Source organism: Rhamphochromis sp. 'chilingali' (assembly GCF_963969265.1).
Source record: "Rhamphochromis sp. 'chilingali' genome assembly, chromosome: 1".
Lineage (NCBI taxonomy): Eukaryota > Metazoa > Chordata > Actinopteri > Cichliformes > Cichlidae > Rhamphochromis > Rhamphochromis sp. 'chilingali'.
The window spans coordinates 6,695,552-6,717,050 of record NC_137929.1 but is presented as its reverse complement, the minus strand read 5'-3'; the positions used below and the strand labels follow the sequence as shown (position 1 = coordinate 6,717,050).

Below are 21,499 nucleotides of genomic sequence, written 5' to 3'. Positions count from 1 at the left end.
TGTACTGGGTTTTGGGTAATTTGCCCCCAGGCTGTAATTCTTAATCAAAAGTAATGATCTGAAGTGCTATGGGTATGAGAAAGTGTTAAAACCTGTAATTAATGATCTTGTAATTTTGGAACAGAGTGGGATATTTCTGTCAAAGTTGGGCAGAACAGTAAAAGGCACTGTTCAGTGTGTTGTTGCCGACAACCTTGGTGCACACAGTATTGCTGGATTCTTTGAAAATTTCTCAGGAACATACGTATGTAGATTTTGCACTGCAGAAACATCAGAGTTCCAGACTATTGAAGTCAGAAGTGAAGTCTTTACTTTAAGAACAAAAGACATTCATGCAGATCATTTACGAATTATTGAGGAAAACAAATGGCCCAGTTATTATGGTGTGAAATCAAAGTGTATTTTGTCAAAGCACCTCTCACATTTTGATGTTACCACTGGGTTTCCACCTGATGTTGTACATGATCTTTTTGAGGGAATTGTTCCTTTTGAACTTGCGCTTTGCCTCAATTTGTTAATCAAAAAAAAGTATTTCACATTATGTACATTGAATGAAGCAATATCATCTTTCAACTTTAAGTGGGCTGACAAAACAAATCGACCTCATCCTGTGGCTCTCAGTTTTGCATCCAAAAAAAGTGTAGGAGGGAATGCACACGAGAACTGGAGTCTTATCAGATTTTTGCCTTTGTTCGTTGGGCAGAGTGTACCCTGTGAGGAGCCTGCTTGGCACATCTTAACAGACTTGAAGGACATTGTTGATCTTGTTGTCAGTCCTGTTCATACTGAGGACTCCATTGCATATCTTGGTTTTAAGATCTCCGAGCACAGAATCAAGTTTCAAGAGGTTTTCCCAGATGTTAATCTTAAACCAAAGCACCACTACTTGGAACATTATCCATACTTGATTCGTAAGTTTGGGCCACTGGTTGCACTATGGACTGTGCGATTCGAAGCAAAGCATAGTTTTTTTTAAAAGAGTTGCAAGGAACATCAGATGCTTCAAAAATGTACTTCTTTCCCTTTCACAGAGACATCAGTATCAGATTGCATATCATTTGCATGCAATTAGCTTTGCCAATCCCCCACTGGAAGTAACAGATGTTTCCACTGTTCACATTGATGTTCTTAACAAGGACATCTCAAATGCACTGAGACAGAAGTCTCCAGATATGGACAATGTGTGCTTGGCTAAAAGTGTAGCATATAATGGAATAATCTACAAGTGTGGGATGATCTTGATCCACGGCTCACTGGGAGGACTGCCAGAGTTTGGTGAAATCATCCAAATGGTGATACTGCAGGACAAACTAATCTTCATTCTGAAAAAGCTTAGCGGATGGTATATGGAACACTACAGAGCTTATGATCTCAAAACATCACCAAGCAAAGAAGTGGAACTTGTTGAGCCACAAGAACTGCATGATACCTACCCACTGGCAGACTATAAAATTAGAGGGATGCGTCTTGTCACCTTGAAAAGATATGTCCATGTTTAAAGGGTGAGGCCTCAAAATATGATAAAGTATTTTCTTAAGTGGGAAAACAAAACCCAGACCCATACAATACTAATGTGTTCTCAGAACATATTTATTTTATACTGCAAGCCAAAGTGGTGTGATGATGTCATTGGCAATTCATCAGTTATGTCATTTTTTTAATGCAGGTCGCTGGATTCCAGTCAGTGAATGCTAATCCTATGCTCTCCCCCCTTCTGCTTCTCTTCTCTTTTTCTTCTTTCCTCTCCTTGTTGTCTCCTATATTCTCCTCACCTCCTCTCCTTCTCTCTTCTCTTCAATGTCTTCCATATTCTCGCCATCTCTCTTCTCCTCCCCTCTCCTCTTCGGTTTGCCTTCTCTCCTCGCTGCCTCAGCTGATCTCCACCTCTCCTCTTCATTTTCTCCTCCCCTTTCCTCCTCTCTTTGCCTTCTCTCTTTTCCTCTAGTTTGACATTAAATTCTCCTAATTGGAAATGTCAGTGGTTTACATGTTGATCCTCACTAACTGTGCTTGTGCTTTGTTCTCAGACCACCATGGCTGGTTCAACACCTGCAAGACTGAAGGTGATTTTAGGAGAGAACAACATTGAAAAGCTGACTCTTCCAAATGGCATCCCAGAGTCACTTGAAGACCTTCTCAGCACGATAAAGACTACCTTTGGGTTAAAAGGTAACTTCAGACTGCAATACATGGACCAAGACTTTGGCAACGACTTCTTCAATCTGAATTCTACCACCGAACTTCGGAATTTGGGGACAATCAAAGTGATCCACCAGCAAACAAATCCACCTTTGATCAGTGCCGATCAGTCCACTTCATCTCTGTCTCTTTCATTTGAGTCTGATGACGGTATTTCGGTGGCATCAAATGACACAATTATCCTCTCATCCCCTGAATCTATGTCATCTCGAACACAACAGTGGCCAGAAGACTTTGCAATTCCCCAATTTTCATATGACACAGAGCTACAGCTAGAGAGGGGGAATACTGAGTACCGTGTGAGCCAAAAAATGTTGACTTTAAGCGCCCGAATGCTGTCTGATATCCTGAAAAGAGTTGCAGAAGAAATTTACCGTTACAAGGCCTATCCAGAGGATGCACATTTCTGCGCAGCTGCAGAGGCCCTTATCAAAAAGCACCCATGTTTGAAAGAACCTGGATCATTCAATGGCTGCTACGGTTGGAAACAACGACTGAAGTACAAAATGGCAAACTACAGGACCCAGCTCAAATTACAGGGGTGTCCAGAGCTGTGTGTAAACTCACTGAAATCTAAAGCTACTACAGATGCTTTCCCTGCTAAAAAAGTGAAGAAGCCAAAACGTTCTGAAGCTAACTTTTATCCATCCTTTCCTACTGGTGAGACTCTGGACAGCATGGAAAAAGTGAGACTAGAACTTCTGACAGAGATCGGGATAAGGGACAATGAAAGGGTCATCGCAGACAAAATGGCTAACACGTTTGCCTACAGACGACATGAGGTGGTAAACCAAGAACCAAGCATTCAGGAACTGAAGGACAGATGGCCTGCACTCTTCACACAGAAAGAGGTAAGAATGGAACTGAAGTGATCGAAGTCTGTATGCTTCAGAATTTATTGCAGTTAACTTTCATGAATCGGTCATAACTTGATGTGGTTGAGATTTTATAACACTGAACTTAATGAAAGAATTTACATTTTGAATTCCCATATATGTTGTACTTTTTGGGATATAGACATTTTGGCATACAATCAGTTTCAGCATTTTGTTCCATAATACAATATCTACTGTCATTTGTGTTTTGTTTTTAGATAAATACAGAGTTCCAGAGGCTCATGGCTGTTCCTCTTGAGTGGAAGTTCATGGCCCAGTTAGACATGCACTCAAGTCAGCTGATCAAAGTCATACGTGCCAAAGGAGGAGCAACACGCCAAAAGATTGCGAACATCATGGACACATTGGACCAGGTAAATCTGTACCATCAAACAAGATACTTCGTAACTAAGAGGGCTGTCAAAATATATCTGAATCCTTCATAAAGACAATATGGGCAGGCCAATGCTAATCATGGCTTTCATATGCATGAATGTTTTTAGCGACTCAAAAAATACACCACTGAACTCATCCCCTTTTCTTTTTGTAATGAATCTCTGGGCTTGTGAATTACTGTTTTTAAATAAAGTACATGTAAGTTAAGCAATAAGAGTATGGATGTCTGTCTTATGAAATTTAGAGTTTAAAATTAATCAACATTTGTTGTTCTAGACAGTGGACATTAATCATCGGAGGGAATGTGTGCTGAAAGCCCTCACCATCTTCCTGGGAGAAGATGCAGATGGCCTGATCAAGGAATACCTTGTAAGTTTCAACAGTTTGTCAGAACATCTTGTCAAAGGGACACAAAAAAAGTTAACTGTTAGAACAAACATAACACGTGAACCATAGTTGGATTGCTGACATGTATTTATTATCATGACCATATTGGACATTATGTAATTCCCAGCAACAACACATTACATATTGGATTGACTTTGTTTTAAGTAAGACGGGCTTACTTGATTATTTAAGTTCAAAGGAATAGTTTGACATGTTGGGAAATCTTATCTTTCTTGCTTACAATTTGATTAGAGTCAGATTGATACACCTCTCTCTGCTGTTTCTGGTGTGTGATGACACCCAGCCAAGAAATAGCCCAGCACATAACACATATTGGTACATCACCCAAACACTTAATCACAGTAAGAAGTGAGGCTAATGATGATTTGTGTTTGTGTCTTGTACCCCTCTGTAGGACTGTGGAGCAGATGATGTTCAGAGGGACCTGGAGGAGGTCACCATGGCAGTGTATGTGATTCGGAAGGAGGGGGAGGGACTGCAGGAGCCACCTGAAGACATTGGCATTGTCATTGAGGGTGTGGAAGTGTTGCATGAACTAACTTCGGTTGCCTCAGCTTGTGCCCTGCTTCTAGGTTTGATCTATGCACTCAACCTAGCTTATCCAAAACCCTTTCGCTTCACTTTTGAAGTGCTCCAAAAAAATCTTCATGCAGCTTGATCAGCACAAGATGTCCCCCAAAGTCCAAAATCTGTATATCAAACTTCAAAGCTCCCAGTAATGGCACAGAACAATGACCAACAAATGGCCTTGTGCCATAATGCGAAGGAACAACTGTGTTTGGACATATAGCATGTAAAATATGTAGTCTCTTTTGGATGTTGGGCCTTTTTTATGCTCCAAGAGACCTCAAACCCTAATTTAATGTGCTTTTATACATACTTTGTATGGTATTTTTATTTTATTATTTTTTTTTTTTCAGACATATTTGCCTTCGTTTCAAGGGAAATGTTGCATTTCAGGTTTGATGTGCTCAGTTATACAACAAACTGTTGTGACATTCTAAAACTCTAAAGGAGTGTTTATATTTTTTCATCCCCATTGGTCAGCTACACTGTTCAGATATTTATTCATTGACAGTTTCTGAATACTCTTGGGGCACTTTTTCATAGTTGACACTATATGTGTTGAGATTGATATTTGTGTAATACTGTGTTGCACTTTACACTTTGATGACAACTTTGTGGTCCTACTAAGCGTTACTTGCATTTTGTGCATATGTGTTTTAAAAAGGACAAATGTGTAATGTGTTTGACCAAAAGCTGTGTTGGTTGCCATAAAGGTAATACTTTATTACATTTATACAATAAAGCATTTAAAAAAAAAAAAAAAAACATTGGATTTTGAATTTTTTGAAAAATATTTTCAGCCAACTTAAAATTTTGATTTAAGCTTTATTAAACAAACTAAAATTTCATTTTAGAGTCACTACAAAAAGTAATTTACACTAAACCACATTATTAGGTTAGCAAAGAGCAATATTTTACTTTTGGGTTATGCAAATTATTGGGTTGGAAAAACTGAAAACTTTAAGTTGAAATGTCTTAATTTTAAGTTGGATTAATGCAAAATGTTTATTTGACAACAATTAATTTATTAAGTACATGTAACTTAAATCAGTTGTGTTAATCTAATGTATTAACTTCATTTCAAGGAACTTAATTAAATTTGGTGTTACCAATTGAAATAATTCAATTAAGTTGGTTCAACTATTTTCTTTTTTCAGTGTGGGACCCACAGCTAATAAATAGTAATATGACAAAAAATAACAACTTTGTGTGGATGTAACCTTGTGAGATTTGAGATTTTGACAGCATTTTTATGTGACAACTTCTCTTTTTAGATAAATGCAGAGTTTAAGCGCATTACCACCATGCCACTGCAGTCCAGATTACTCTCGCAGATAGATGTGCTATCTGACAAACTAATAAAGGTCTTCAAAAGGCGATGAGGACAAATAGGAAGAAGACTTCAGAACATTCTGGAGCCCACGGCCCAGGTAAGAAAAAAATTAATTTGTGTATACACTTTAGGGAAAATAATAATTTTAACAAAATGCTGCTTTTCACAATTTACCATGGGTGCGTTTTTTTTCTTTTTCTTTTACCTGCATTAGAACTATGTGTGGAGTTCATAGTTGAACACCTCTCTGTGCTCTGACAGTATTCTGCTTCTTTGCATGGAGATTTCACTTCATGCATTACCTTTTTAAGCATTCTGAGGACTCAAATCACATGCTGTAATGAATCCATTTTTGTTCACCTAATGTGTTAATGTTAACATTTTTTGGAATAGTGACACAGATTAAAATAAGATTTGGTATAATGTTCTTTGACCAGTGTTCTGTTTAATTAAATTTTGGAATTCTGCATTTTCTAGGCCACAGATGAAGCCATTATCCAACGATCTAATAAGGAAACAACCATGGGAATTTACATCATAAAGTCAAGAGATGCCAATGGCAGCCTTGAGGACATCAGGATAGTCCTTGAAGGCCAGAGAGTCTGGCAGGATTTGGATAACTGTACCCTAGCAGCTGCAATGCTGTTTGGACTAATGTACACTTTGAACCTCACCTACCCACTGGAAAAGTATACCTTCGAGGTATTATAGAAACTGGTTATGGAGCTCAAAAGGAACAGCCTTTCAAAGGCGGCCCAGGTTTTCAGGACCAGACTGTACGATTGAACAGTTTTCCAGTTATGATGTGGGAACAACATGTTTACCTCTTCGAATATGTACCATCCTTTCTTTTAAGCCAGCACTGGTAAAGTTGCAGGACATAGTGAAACTTATTTTTCTGGCACTTTTCAACTTGGGGCCTTTATTACTGCAGTTTTCACTTTTCAAGCCACGGCTCTTTAAAAAAAACCCTCAAACTTTGAATGTCCATTTTTCTCAATGGAAATGGTGCCTTGCACCAATTTCACCAGTTTGCAATTTTTTTCCCAAGGTGCACCACTACAAACAGATTGCATTGTCTAGTATTACTGATTATGATGTTTAGTGATAGAAGCAAGCCAATACTAATCAGTTTAGGTCTCTTGGTTTTGTGCCTGTGGGTTATAATGTTATTTTAAGTCTCTTCTTTGTGTCATTTTAATAATTACACCCCTGTTGCCATATTACCTTATGGCTCTTACATTTAAAAAACTATTTTTTACATAAGCGCGATGTCATAAGGCCCCACAATGTTGAATTCAGGTTACAGCAGATAACTTTGAGGAATGTTGTGGAATGTTTTTCAAGAGATGCATTGTACAAATATGACTCATGTATATTTTGGAAGCCTGAATTGAAAGTCCATTGTTACAACTGTGTAGTATTTTCAAAAATACAGGTCATTGTTCAAAAATGTTTTGCTTATTTCTTTGATTGAAGAGAAAGTGTACAGTACATACAGTAAGATCAGCCTTAATTTAGTTTTATTTATTGAACACTCAATTATATATTAGATTATATATTATATATTAGAAATTTGTTATAAAATAAAATAAGATTACCATAAAATAATCTTGTCAATATAACACATAGTAGTCCAATACAATTAACACAAAAAGTTCATGTCTGATAAACAAGTGGTTTCTATAAATATTTGACCGGAATGGAAAAACATAACAACAACATAAAAAAGTCATGTTCGTGTTACCAGAAAAATGTGTGCAGGTATAACATAAAAAACTAAGGTTAACCAAACATAACTTAATTTCGTGCAACCAATTACAATAATTTTTTTTATGTTTATCCCACTGATTAGTTTTTTCAGTGTACTTGGTCACTTAAATACTACATGTTATCTTCAAATTACATTTTGCTATTATATTCTAGTATCAAATACACAATTTTCAAATGGAGGCCTTATAACAGATTATATTGTTCTCTTCCAAGATGGTTGCTGGCATCCACTAGTAACCTTTCAAAACAAAATGTCTAATTTCACTGCATTGACAGTAGGTAAAGAATTAAACTGACATTACTCCTCCACTGAATCTACATAAATCAACAGTTAAATAATGTCAGTTCTTCCGTGTTCTCTGGAATCAATCACAGCAAAGAAATTAGACTGTTTCTTTTGAAAAATGTTGGGAAAGAACAAATCAAGATCAAAAATCAAGATTCAGTTAAACAACAATTATAACTAAACAATTTGAGATAATGTTAGTTTCCATTAACATTAAATTAGGTTACTGAATTGGCAAACACCTTCCTATTAACATTACCCATTTTACCCCAATAACTAAAGAAATTAGCACTTGCAGGTCAAAACCTTTATTCAAGAGATGCAAAAATAACATTGATACAGTGACTGTCAAAAATTACAGCACTGATCATACTGTGACATGTTGGTTCAAAACAGCACACTTAGAAATATTCAACATTCTTGCGTGCTGCACAATATCGTTTATTATTTAGTAAATATTGATATCTATGACTAGCTAGTTTATTGTGATGGTGCTTTGTTTTCTCTATTATTATGTTGCTCTTTGTTGTTTGCTGTCTCCTCTGTTTGTTTTTTTTGTTTGTTTTTTTTTTTTTCTCCATACAGGTGACCCAGGAGTTCTTTTTTTTTTCTCTCTCTTCCCCCCCCTTCTCACCGTCTCTTCTCCCCTTTGGTTTTCTTTCTTTCTCTCCCCCTCTTTCTCTCATTCATTCCCCCTGTCCTATTTATTAAAAAAAAGAAAAAGAAAAAAAAAAGAAAAAAAGAAATATTCAACATTCTTTACTTCAACTGAATGAAACTGAAAACACCATTTCACACGACCCAGATGGGATATTTAGACTGTATAACTGTTCACGCTACATCTCTTCACTAGTAAAAGAAAGAAAAAATACAAAGAGAAATTTAAAAATGCTGCCAAAATGCTGCACAGAGCAAAAGGAAAAACAAACAACAACAAAAAAACGGCCCTGTCCTCATGGCAGTTGCAGTGTATATAAAAATGAACCCTGCGATCTGTTCCTGGAATTGAGCTTCAAAAATGCAGCAGAACAAGTGTGAGATTTAAATGTCTTCTCACCTAGAGCTGATCACCTTGCATGCATAACAGTGAGCTTTCCTTGCAGGAGCAGTTTTGTCTTAGTTGTGAGCTTTTCTTGTACCGGACTCTGCGCCCCAATTTTAGTGTCAGACCACACCTTCAGAGTATTCCATCAGAACCAACCACGACGCAAGAGGAACACTGATGACGTGCAACCCCATGACCCAATCTGGGGCAGTGATGTACCAGCGGAGTTCAAGTTGTGGACCACCGGACAGAAGGTCCTGCACTCACTGTTCCCATGGGTCGGAACTGGAAAAAACACGTTAAGAATTGAGACTCTTGACTACCGATTTGGACTTTTCCTGAACAGCTCAACAAAGATGAATAAGGCTCAGAATGAGGAAATCGACGCGATCAGAATAGTGGTCATGCAACACAGGGTCGCCCTGGACATGATTCTCGCTGAGAGAGGGGGCCTCTGTGTCTTATTCAACACCACTTGTTGCACCTATATCCCGGACAACGTGCACTCCTTGACCATGACCACCGCCCTAGACAAGTTGCGACAACTGAGTAATGCGCAGCAACAAGACTATGTCACGAACAATGAGGACTGGCTGACCTGGCTGCTGAGTGGCAGCTGGAAGACCCTCGTGATAAAAGGACTCGTAGTGATAGGAGTTCTGCTTCTATTATTGTGCTTGTTTTCTACATGTATCCTACCATGCATAAGATCCATGATTGACAAAATGGTACAGGCCACAGTAATTACCTATGTTGGACTGACAAACCTCACAGAAGAAAGGGAGAGAAAAAACACACCTGTGACGATTTAGTATAGAAACACACACACACATACTGAATGATGCTACAATTGAAAATGTTATAAGCAAGTGATTGTTGGCTGATAATAAAGTATGATTAAGTGAAAAATATTAACATCAGGAGGGGATGTTAAAGAAGAAACGCTTTTATGAGTTTTATGTTGCATTAAACTACCTGCTCATAGACAGAGTGGGCTGAAGAAGCAAGCCCAAATCCGCCTTGGAACCCTGAACATCGGAACAATGACCGGAAGAAGTCGAGAATTGGCTGATGCCCTCAAAACCCGCCGCATCGACATCGCGTGCATTCAAGAAACCAAGTGGAAGGGAGCGAAGGCACGGGACATTGGAGAAGGCTTTAAGCTTTTCTACAATGGCAACCGGGCCCAGAATGGAGTGGGCATAGTGGTGAGTCAAAAGCTCCGGGACAACGTGGTCGAAGTTACCCGCATATCGGATCGCATCATGTCAGTGAAGATCGACGCCGACCCGACCGTCCTACGGATTATCTCCTGCTATGCACCACAGACCAACTGCCCCGACGAGGAGAAGACAGAATTCTGGCGCGCCCTCGACGACCACCTGCAAACGATTAGCCCTGAGGAACATGTGGCGGTAGGTGGCGACCTAAATGGACATGTAGGCAAGGGGAGAGACGGATATCACCGATTCCATGGCGGCCAAGGATTTGGGACCAGAAACGACGACGGTTGCCGGGTACTGGACTACGCAGAGGCCCACGATCTTGCCGTGACTAACACCTTCTTTAAAAAGAAGCCGGCACACCTCATCATGTACTCCAGCGGCGGCAGAGACACCCAAATCGACTACTGGCTAGTCCGAAGACCCCATCTCAGCCTAGTCACGAACGTAAAAGTCATACCATCAACCCATATTGGCCCTCAACATCGGCTACTTGTGATGGATCTCCGACTCAACCTTGGCCAACGACGACGAAGAACACCAACCATGACGGTGGAGAAGATCAAGTGGTGGCGCCTCTCTGAGTGCAAACAGCAGCTTATAGACGCCCTTGAACACCTCAACGTGGACTCCAATGAGCCAGTGGACAAGGCTTGGGAGAACGTCGCCAGTCAAATACGTGACGCAGCAGGCAACACCCTTGGGGCGACGAAACCAGGGAAGCACTTCATCGACAAGCAAGTATGGTGGTGGAATGATAGCGTGCAGCAAACCATCAAGGAAAAGAAGTCGGCACTCAAAGTGTGGCTTCAATCCCGCAGCGATGGCGACTACCAGCAATACAGGGCCCTACGATCGGCCGCAAAGAAGGCGGTAGCAGCGGCAAAGGCATCGCACTATGACCAACTGTATGAAGAGTTGGACACGCCCGGAGGAGCGAACAAAATCTACCGCCTTGCCAGTAGCCGCCATCGAGCAACACAGGATATTGGCCAGGTCAAACACATTAAGGATGCTAACCATCAAACCCTCCGCGACCCGCCCGCCATCCTCAATCGCTGGAGCGAGTATTTCTCCGATATCTGCAACGTGGAGTTCCCTCACCAGCCAATCCACAGTGCCCCGCCCGTCCCAGGACCTGTCCCGCCAATCACCATCAAGGAAGTGGAAACAGCCGTTAAAAATATGAAGAATGGCAAAGCGACCGGACCAGACGATATACCAGCCGAAGTCTGGAAACTGCTCGGGCGCCAAGGCGCCTTAGTCCTCGCCAGCCTGTTCAATAGCATCATCAGAGACGGGACCGTCCCAGCAGCCTGGTCAACCAGCATAACGGTGCCCATCTGGAAAGGGAAAGGCGATGTGGCTGAATGCTCCAACTACCGCCCGATCCGACTCCTAAGCCATACCATGAAGGTTTTCGAACGGATCATCGACGCCAGGATGCGAGAAATCGTCAACTTAACGCCCAACCAATGTGGCTTCATCAGGGGGCGTGGCACGACGGACGCCATCCATGCTGCCCGCCTGCTTTTGGAGAAGCACCGAGAGAAGTCCAAGACCATCCACATGACCTTCCTCGACTTGGAAAAGGCGTTTGACCGTGTCCCACACGACCTTATCTGGCACTCCCTGCGATCACATGGAGTTCCTGAAGCCTACGTCAACTGGACAAAGCTCCTCTACCGACAAGTCATCAGCGTGGTCAGAAGCCCAGTGGGAACATCGTCGCCCTTTAACATCAATGTGGGCGTCCACCAAGGCTCGGCACTCTCCCCGCTGCTCTTCATCCTTTGCATGGACACTGTGACGGCGGATCTCCAGTCACCCCATCCCTGGACACTTCTCTACGCCGACGATGTCTTCCTGGCTGATGAATCGCGAATAGAACTGCAATATCAAACGCAGCAGTGGAAGACTCGCCTAGCTGACTTCGGCCTGAGGCTTAACACCAACAAGACCGAATACTTAGAGGCTGGCCCCCAGACCGACGGTACGATCAGCGTCGATGGAGAAGATCTGGCGAAAGTACCTCATTTCAAATACCTCGGATCGATGATCAGCAATGACGGCGATATCCTACTAGATGTACGAGCCAGGATCAACGCAGCGTGGATGAAATGGCGCCAAGTCACCGGCGTCCTGTGTGACCGAAGAATGCCCAATCGCCTCAAGTCAAAGATCTACAAGAGTGTAGTGCGCCCTGTCGCCCTCTATGGATCCGAGTGCTGGCCAGCCACCGCAAAGCACGAACAAGCCCTCCACGCGATGGAAATGCGGATGCTGCGATGGTGCCTAGGCCTGACACGATGGGACCACGTCATGAACACCGACGTTAGAAAGAGGATGGGAGTCGCGCCAATCACAGATAAGATGCAAGAAGCGAGGCTGCGGTGGTACGGACATGTGGTACGGAGCGATGAGAACTCAGTGGTGAGAACAGCACTGCGGCTCAGCCCCCAAGGACGTCGACCTAGAGGCAGACCAAAGCGGAGATGGATGGACCGAATCAAGGACGACGTGAAGAAGATCGAAGTCGATCTGACCGACGCCCTTGATCGACCCAAGTGGAGACGACTTTGCAGAAAAGCGGACCCTGCAACCAAGCGGGAAAAACGCTAGGAGGAAGATGTTGCATTAAAGTATGTTCATATTTTACTCTTAATAGGAAAAGAACAAAATGTACTACTCGCTCTGTTTATAGAAAGAGGAAGTTCACCCTATGACATTTATACGAACTTAGACACACACACACACACACACACACATATATGCAAAATTAGAGGAAACTGCTATGCTTGTTTCACCCTGCTATAAATAATAAACGACTACTGCAGCTCGGTGTGAGTCCTCTCTGAGCCCTCACCCGTGCAGCACGTTAACCGTCTCCAAGTGTCTCAGTGTTGTTTATTCACCTAACTGTTTGATAACTGTAAATCTCTGACAAGAGTTTATTTATACCATCTTCACGTGAACACATTCAAGAACATAACAGATGAAGACACATTAAAAACTTCCACACTACATGAAGCAAGAAAAATAGTTTATTCCTTTATGTAGAAAAAACAGAAACATCAAACATCTCCAAGACTCTCTTTGAAAGAACTAAAAACCTTTGTTCTCATGGTCCAATCATGAGTGAACTCCCCGATGAAGCCTTGTGTGCTAAAACATGTCAGAGTTTTAAAGGTTAAACATGAGTTTCCAAAACGTTTTGCTGGAGAACAATAAACTATTTGACTGAGTTTCAATCATTTACAGACGAGCAAAACCAGGACAGAGAAAAAAGGACAAAACTGACTCAGTAAAACAACAGAAAAGAAGATCCCATGTAGATCTGTATTATGTAGAAGTTCAGCCCAGCAACCAGTTCAGTTCAACACAAGTTTAAATGATTCTATCTGAACTCTGTGGAGCCTGATCTCAAGCTTTTTGAGTCTGACACAGAAACCAGAGGATCTTTCTGTGTCTTCAGATTCACTGTGATCCAGTGATGGGAGTGATTTCAGCCCTGAGTGATCGCGCTGATGTTTGCACAGAGCAGACAATGAGGTGAATGTTTGGGCACATTGGTAACAGTGAAACAGTTTATTAGTAACGTGGGATCGTTTGTGTTCAGAGTATGAACTGAGATTCCTGAAGCTCTTGCCACACTGTTCACAGCAGTACACATCATGTCTGGTGTGAATGCGTAGGTGTGTATTTCGGCTCTCTCTCCGGCTGAAAGTTTTTCCACAGATGTCACAGCTGTATGCCTTAATTCCAGAGTGGGTAACTAGATGCTTCTGTAAGTGGCTACTGTGAGTAAAAGCTCTGCCACACTGATCACAGCTGTACGCTTTAACTCCACTGTGGATGAGTTGGTGTTTTTTTAGGGAACCCTTCCTGGAAAAAGAATTTCCACACAAGTCACAGCTGAACGGTCTCTCTCCAGTGTGGATGACCTGATGCTGTTTTAGTTTAGCCCTCACAGCAAAACCCTTCCCACACTCGTCACAGCTGTATGCCTTAATTCCAGAGTGGGTAACTAGATGCCTCTGTAAGTGGCTACTTTGAGTAAAAGCTCTGCCACACTGATCACAGCTGTACGCTTTAACTCCACTGTGGATGAGTTGGTGTTTTTTTAGGGAACGCTTGAAGGAAAAAGACTTTCCACACAAGTCACAGCTGAACGGTCTCTCTCCAGTGTGGATGACCTGATGCTGTTTTAGTGAAGCCCTCACAGTAAAACCCTTCCCACACTCGTCACAGGTGTGTTTTTTCTCTCCCTTTCTTCTGTGAGGTTTGTCGGCCTCCTGAGAGCGCTGACTTCTGGCTCCATGTTGGTCCTGCAGTGACAGAGATACAAACAGAGGCAGTGAGTGAAATGCAGTCGTGGAACAAACTCAACCTTCAAACTCCATTAACACTAGTTTTAAACCTGAAGGTGGAGCGTGGCACCAAACACCTTAAAGGTCTCTTATCCCCACCTGCTGGTAGTTCTAACACATTACATCCAACCTGCTGTTAAAGATAATTCATGACTGTTCAAACACTAAAATCATGCCCATCCCTCCTGATTGTACACACACACACACACACACACACACACACACACACACACACACACACACACACACACACACACACACACATTATTTTATAATTTAGATTATTTTGTTGTTTCCTATTACATATTTCTATAATTTGTATAGATTTATACAGAATTATTCAGTGATAATAAATCCTATGTTTGTTTATTCTAAAGGAACCCCGTTAGCTTCCACAACAGATGTTGCTCGTCTTCCGTCAAATACTCACATAAAATATTACACAATAAAGTGGATTCAAGATATCCACATAATTTCACTCTTACATCCACAGTGAGGTTTCACAATTGTTCAAATATAAGCAATCAATAATAATAATAATAATATCAATAACATTGAGGCACATTACACAAATTTCAAAAACAAATCATGTCTTACAATATTTACAACAACTGAAAGCTCTGTAAATCGGCTTTTAAGTGTTCATTGAAGTTTTGAATAATTCTCTAATTTTTTAAGGCAACTTATTCCACTTAAAAGTTGCTCTAAATGTAACAGTTTTACAAAACGTTACTTTTAACTCGAGCATTTACTAAATTGCAGCTTGTTGAAAACTGTGTAATATGAGCAGAATAAATGTGGTGTGTTTAACAGAATTGCTTTCTTTAGAACTACAAGTAAGCCAGAGAATATTTTAGCCTGTACAGGAAGCCAAGAAAGGTTATTATGCATTTGATCAATATTAGTATAGTATGAACATCTTCACACATCTGGACGCCTTATTCTGGACTAACTGAAGTCTGTTAAGATCTGTCTTATTAGCTGCTGACCAAATGATTGAACAATACTCCAGATGAGACATTACTAGTGCATTAATGACATCTTTCATAATGAAGAAGTGATACACAAAGAGCATTTCATAGCCATAGCTATGCCTTGTCGGCAGAGTTATGTGACATTAGTGATGTTTGTACTTTCAGCGTTAACTTGCTTTTAAAGCCTTTAAAATATACGCCGTTCAATAGTCGACCTTCATCTGACAGAGAATGTGATGATTTTGTGGATAATTAAAGTCAGTCATATATCCACAAACACAACAAGCTGAAAGTCAGTGATGCTGCTCGGTTTGCAGTCCTGAACATCACGGCACAAGCAGGATTCACTGCACCACCACAGACCTGTGATAGCACTATCCCCCTGCTGAACGAGCTGAACACTTTCTTTGCTCGCTTTGAAGTCCAAAACAGCACCACTGCACAGAAGACCCCACCCCCTCCTGGTGACCAGGTGATGACTCTGTCCCCGGACAGCGTGAGGAGATCCCTCAGCAGGATCAATGCACGTAAAGCTCCGGGTCCTGACAACATTCCTGGTCGTGTACTGAGAGACTGTGCAGTGGAACTCACTGATGTCTTCACAGACATCTTCAACATATCACTCATCCAGGCTGTCGTCCCCACATGTTTTAAAGCCACCACAATCATTCCGGTTCCAAAAAAGTCATCTCCCTCCTGCTTTAATGACTACCGTCCTGTTGCACTTACTCCCATCCTGATGAAGTGCTTCGAACGACTAGTCATGCAACACATCAGGACTGTCCTGCCCCCCTCCCTGGATCCCTTCCAGTTTGCGTATCGGCCCAACCGCTCAACCGATGATGCCATCTCCACTGCACTCCACTCGAATGCTGTTCATAGATTTCAGTTCAGCATTCAACACTATAATCCCCCAACAGCTCACTCAAAAACTGTACGGGTCGGCAGTAATACATCCAGCACCATCATTTTAAACACGGGGGCCCCGCAGGGATGCGTGCTGAGCCCCCTCCTCTTCACTCTGCTGACCCATGACTGCACTCCATCATACAGCTCCAACCTCTTCATCAAGTTTGCGGACGACACAACGGTGGTGGGTCTCATTAGCAACAGGGATGAGACCGACTACAGAAGTGAGGTGAGATGCCTGGCCACATGGTGTGCTGACAACAATCTCTCTCTGAATGTGGAGAAGACGAAGGAGATTGTTGTGGACTTCAGGAGAATGCACACCCAACATGCTCCTCTGACCATTGACGGAGCGTCTGTGGAGAGAGTGAGCAGCACCAAGTTCTTGGGTGTGCACATCACAGAGGATCTCTCCTGGACGTACAACACCACAGCACTGGCCAAGAAATCACAGCAGCGTCTCTTCTTTCTCCGCAAACTAAGAAGAGCAGGAGCACCAGCCCCCATCATGTACACTTTCTACAGAGGCACCATCGAGAGCGTCCTGTCGAGCTGCATCACTGTGTGGTTTGGAGCCTGCAATGCGTCCTGTCATAGAACCCTCCAACGCATAGTGAGAGCTGCAGAGAGGATCACTGGTGTCTCTCTCCCCTCCCTCCAGGACATTTACAGCACCCGTCTCACTAAAAAAGCCCTTTGCATAGCGGCTGATCCCACGCACCCAATGCAAAGCTTCTTCAAGCTGCTGCCGTCAGGGAGGAGACTGTGGAGTCTCCAGGCCAGGACCAGCAGACTGAAGGACAGCTTCATCCATCAGGCTGTCAGGAAGCTTAACTCCCTCCCGATTCTGCCCCCTCTCCCCTCTCTCCTCCATGGTCTCACTGAACTCTGTCACACACACACACACACACTCTCTGACTCACTCACTGGCCTGCACCAGTTACCAGTCACTTTGTGGAGCAGTGGACTGCCATTACCTCATAAGACTTTGTGTTACACTATCTCTTACCGTACATTACTAAATCTCCAGTTGCACTATTTGCCTATTTGCACTACTCTGCCTGGTTTACACTCAATGTCATTTACCCTTACTTGACTATTGTATATTGTATATTGTATAGCTTTCTTGGTATAATCGTATTGTATTTATTTAAATTTTTACTTTTTAATTATTTTACTTGCATTTCTTAATCACTCTCTTATATTTAAATGTTCTTTTGCTATTTCATCTAGGGTTTGAGAGTAACGAAATTTCTATTCTCTGTATGTCCTGTACATGTGGTAGAATTGACAAATAAAGTTGACTTTGACTGTTAATGTTAGCTGTGTTATATTGCTGCCTCTGTTCGGTGGTGTCGAGCCAAACGCACTTTAACGTGTGTTTGAACGAGCTGACGGTTCACTCGTTAAGCTGAAAGAAAGATGCTTTAATCACAGCAGTCACACATGTGTCCACTGCACCATCTGGAACTCTTCTTGTTTACACTCGTAATAACACAAACACTAAATCCTGCTTCTCTGGTGCTGTTGTGTAGCAGTGTGTACACCTGAGACTGTCACCTGTCTGTCTGTCCTGCACTCTCTCTCTGTTTCTTTCTCTCTGATTGTGGAATAAAAGTATGAACATGTGTTTATAAGTTACACTTGTGTTTGAATCCTGCAGCTTATCACACATTTGATTTCCATGTGTGACGACTGCAAGTGTCCAGAGTGAGGACAGACTGAGGGACCCACTGCTGCACATCATCTGTGAGGCTTTGCACCCCTGATGATCCACCAGAACAAATTCAGCAGTGTGTGAGGAAGAGGAGGAGGAAGAGCCAGCAGCACAGAAATGAAGCCCAACAATCATGTTTCACAGTCCTGTGGTCTCAGCCTCAGATACTCATCAAATCACACAGAGCTCATGTAGAAACAAATGAACTAAATATGTTCTCCTTCATTTCTGTCAAACAAAGCTGTATGAAACGTTTCCAGCTGTTAGTATCATGGTTGCTAGGCAACCTGGGCAGCGCGACGGAGGCTAGACGTCCCATTTCACGAGCCTACGAGCCTCGCACTTCGGCCTTAGCGGTCTTTGAGTACGCGGCCCTTGAGGACTTTAAAGCTGCAGAACCTGAATCGGGATACAGCCATGATGATCTCCAGCCTCGTGCTCGCCAACATTCTCACCTGAGTTAAGAAGACGATCACTGAAATGGTCTCAGCAGGTCCTTTGATGACAGCAATGAAATGCAGTGGTAAGGCTTTTTGGGGATTAAGTTCGTTTTCATGGCAAAGAAGGACGATGCAGTTCATCTGATCACTCCTCATAACATTCTGGAGTGCAGGCAAAATGCTATTATAAAAACTTAAGCAGCAACTTCTCCAGGTTCCAATAGTTATGCAATTCTCAAACCTTTTGGCCACGACTGTATAACCTCTTCTGAAGTTTAGTGGATATTATACATGGTTATGCTCAGGATGCGTCGGCCAGTTTCCACTGGAAACGCCTTTTGGTTAAACTGTCAGCGAGGAATTTGCATTTGCACTGTTACATTTTTATATAACTTTAATGCACATAAACAACAGCTGCTTGTTTCAGTGAAAATACATTGATGGCTTTTTAATAAAGTTGTGCAGCTGTAAAGTATTTTGTCTGGTGTCAATTATATCGTCAGCTACATCGTTATGGCAAATGTTCAAATGTATATGGTGATAAATATCTTTGGTCATATGGTCCTGCTCTGTCTGTCACCTTCTGTGTTGAGCTCATTGTTTCCTCTGTAGTGGCTGAGCTGAGTCCAAGTAGCTGAAAATGTTCCTCTGCTGCTCCGTCAGACTCTCCTCCTCCTGCTGATCAGCTGGGACACAAAACAGATCTTTGTTAGGCTCCACACTGCACTGAAGAGTCAAAGTGTCTCATATGTTCATCTGACAAGTAAAAGAACACATTTTTGTTTCCCGAGGTGGGCAACTTGTTGGAAACAAACACAAAAGGTTTGAGCACTGATACCTGCCATTGCTGCCATTGAAAGATGCAACGCCAGCAATGTGGATTGTCAAGACTCAAACCAATCATCAAGCAAAGACAACAGGGATCATTTGTTTCTGTTTATTTAGCATTCACAGCATTTGTAGTTGCCTTCTGTGCAGGGGAAGTCCACGCACACTGTGTGGTACCGCCATCCGCAGAAGGTGCATTCAACCTCTGTAAGAGAAACGAGATTGTCTGAGACTGAAATGATATTCACTAAAGAAGTGGTGATTTGTAAAACTTCACATTTTGATCCGGGACGTACTCTGCATGAAAACAAGCGCTCACTCTTCCTGCTCAACAAATGACAAGGGCGGAGCCTTATACCATGTGATACAGAAGCTGTGCCGTGTGATGCTAAAATTAGCAGGGAAAAAACAACGGAGGGCACGTCAGGGATGACGAGAAAGTGACAGGAGAAAATCCGTCCCGGTCAACCACCCAAACATCAATAACGGGAACCTTATACAGCGCTTCCCTATACACGTCGAACTCCCGCAGGCACAAAGACATTACGGAGGCTATCACTTATCACCTGACCAAAGATATGGCTCCATCAACACTGTGCAAAACGAGGGATTTAGGAAAACGATCAACACCCTAGACAAACGCTACACAGTGCCGTCCCGCAACTATTTTTCTATTGTCGCACTACCTGCTCTGTACACGCAGCGTCGAGCAACGGTGGAGACGGAATTTCAAGCAGGACAACATTTTGCTGCAACAACAAAACGTGAGACATTTGTTGTTTTATGTTTATTTATTGTTATGACAGAATCATGATCTCAATTCTAAGCCAAAAAATCGTGATTCTCATTTTATGCAAAATCGTGCAGCCCTAACATTAACACAAAACTATTGTTTCACCAGAGAAACACACATGAAGAGAGAGAGAGAGACAATAACAGCTACCAAACAGTCGTCATAATTCGTCACACAATGAGAAAAGGACAAATCAACAAGTAACAATGACTAATTAATATTAAAATCTGTAACATAATGTATTGTTTGGAGTTTAGTCTGATTGGTTCAGGATGAGCTGCCATTATCCAATCACACGTCTGCTTACCTGCATCTTTTCTCTTTTTTCTAACCTGAGCACCTGATGGCTTTGAACTTTTGTTGTCCATCTTCCATTGGTTTGAATTTTGCGCTGCAGTACAAACACAAATCCCCCAACCCGAGGATCAGCACAATTAACCTAACAGACCTACACCTTAGTTCACAGATTCACTTTGTCTAAGGTTGATTTCTGGGATTTCACACAACCCAGGATTCAGATCGTGAATCCATGATGGGCTTGGATTTACATCATTATAAATGAAATGCGCTCTACTTGGAAGCAGCCGGCCCCGCCCCTTTTGACGGGTTGTGTGAGATTTTAAATCATCAAACTGTAAATTATAAATTTAAATTGTTATTGATCCTTTACCCCGAGTCCTAAAGTGTAGATTTATTTTCTTACTCTTCTTATACAGTGGGGCAAAAAAGTATTTAGTCAGCCACCGATTGTGCAAGTTCCTCCACCTAAAATGATGACAGAGGTCAGTAATTTGCACCAGAGGTACACTTCAACTGTGAGAGACAGAATGTGAAAAAAAAAAATCCATGAATTCACATGGTAGGATTTGTAAAGAATTTATTCGTAAATCAGGGTGGAAAATAAGTATTTGGTCAATAACAAAAATACAACTCAATACTTTGTAATATAACCTTTGTTGGCAATAACAGAGGTCAAACGTTTACTATAGGTCTTTACCAGGTTTGCACACACAGTAGCTGGTATTTTGGCCCATTCCTCCATGCAGATCTTCTCGAGAGCAGTGATGTTTTGGGGCTGTCGCCGAGCAACACGGACTTTCAACTCCCGCCACAGATTTTCTATGGGGTTGAGGTCTGGAGACTGGCTAGGCCACTCCAGGACTTTCAAATGCTTCTTACGGAGCCACTCCTTTGTTGCCCGGGCGGTGTGTTTTGGATCATTGTCATGTTGGAAGACCCAGCCTCGTTTCATCTTCAAAGTTCTCACTGATGGGAGGAGGTTTTGGCTCAAAATCTCACGATACATGGCCCCATTCATTCTGTCCTTAACACGGATCAGTCGTCCTGTCCCCTTGGCAGAAAA

At 42.1% G+C, this 21,499-nt stretch overlaps 1 protein-coding gene across 2 annotated transcripts; it reads left to right on the top strand.

Moving 5' to 3' along the window:
- Positions 1-1,183: 1,183 nt before the first annotated feature.
- On the top strand, positions 1,184-5,787 carry LOC308404780 (uncharacterized protein). 2 transcript variants are annotated; one of them, XM_080894994.1, is made up of 5 exons: positions 1,184-1,502; positions 2,028-3,050; positions 3,293-3,448; positions 3,747-3,839; positions 4,273-5,787. In XM_080894994.1, the coding sequence occupies exons 2-5, from the start codon at positions 2,034-2,036 to the stop codon at positions 4,534-4,536; spliced, it is 1,530 nt and encodes a 509-aa protein (XP_080751120.1). In that variant the 5' UTR covers positions 1,184-1,502; positions 2,028-2,033; the 3' UTR covers positions 4,537-5,787. The 2 variants fall into 2 exon arrangements, with proteins under 2 accessions (XP_080751120.1, XP_080751119.1); XM_080894993.1 differs by lacking the exon at positions 1,184-1,502 and having other exon boundaries at positions 1,667-3,050.
- Positions 5,788-21,499: the final 15,712 nt, after the last annotated feature.

What these genes read in the sequence shown, in the direction of transcription:
- LOC308404780 (XM_080894994.1), top strand. Translation starts at nt 2,034, where the DNA reads ATGGCTGGTTCAACACCTGCAAGACTGAAGGTGATTTTAGGAGAGAAC. An exon ending in CACTCTTCACACAGAAAGAG is followed by an intron (nt 3,051 to 3,292) that starts GTAAGAATGGAA and finishes TTTTGTTTTTAG; the next exon opens with ATAAATACAGAGTTCCAGAG. An exon ending in TCATGGACACATTGGACCAG is followed by an intron (nt 3,449 to 3,746) that starts GTAAATCTGTAC and finishes TTGTTGTTCTAG; the next exon opens with ACAGTGGACATTAATCATCG.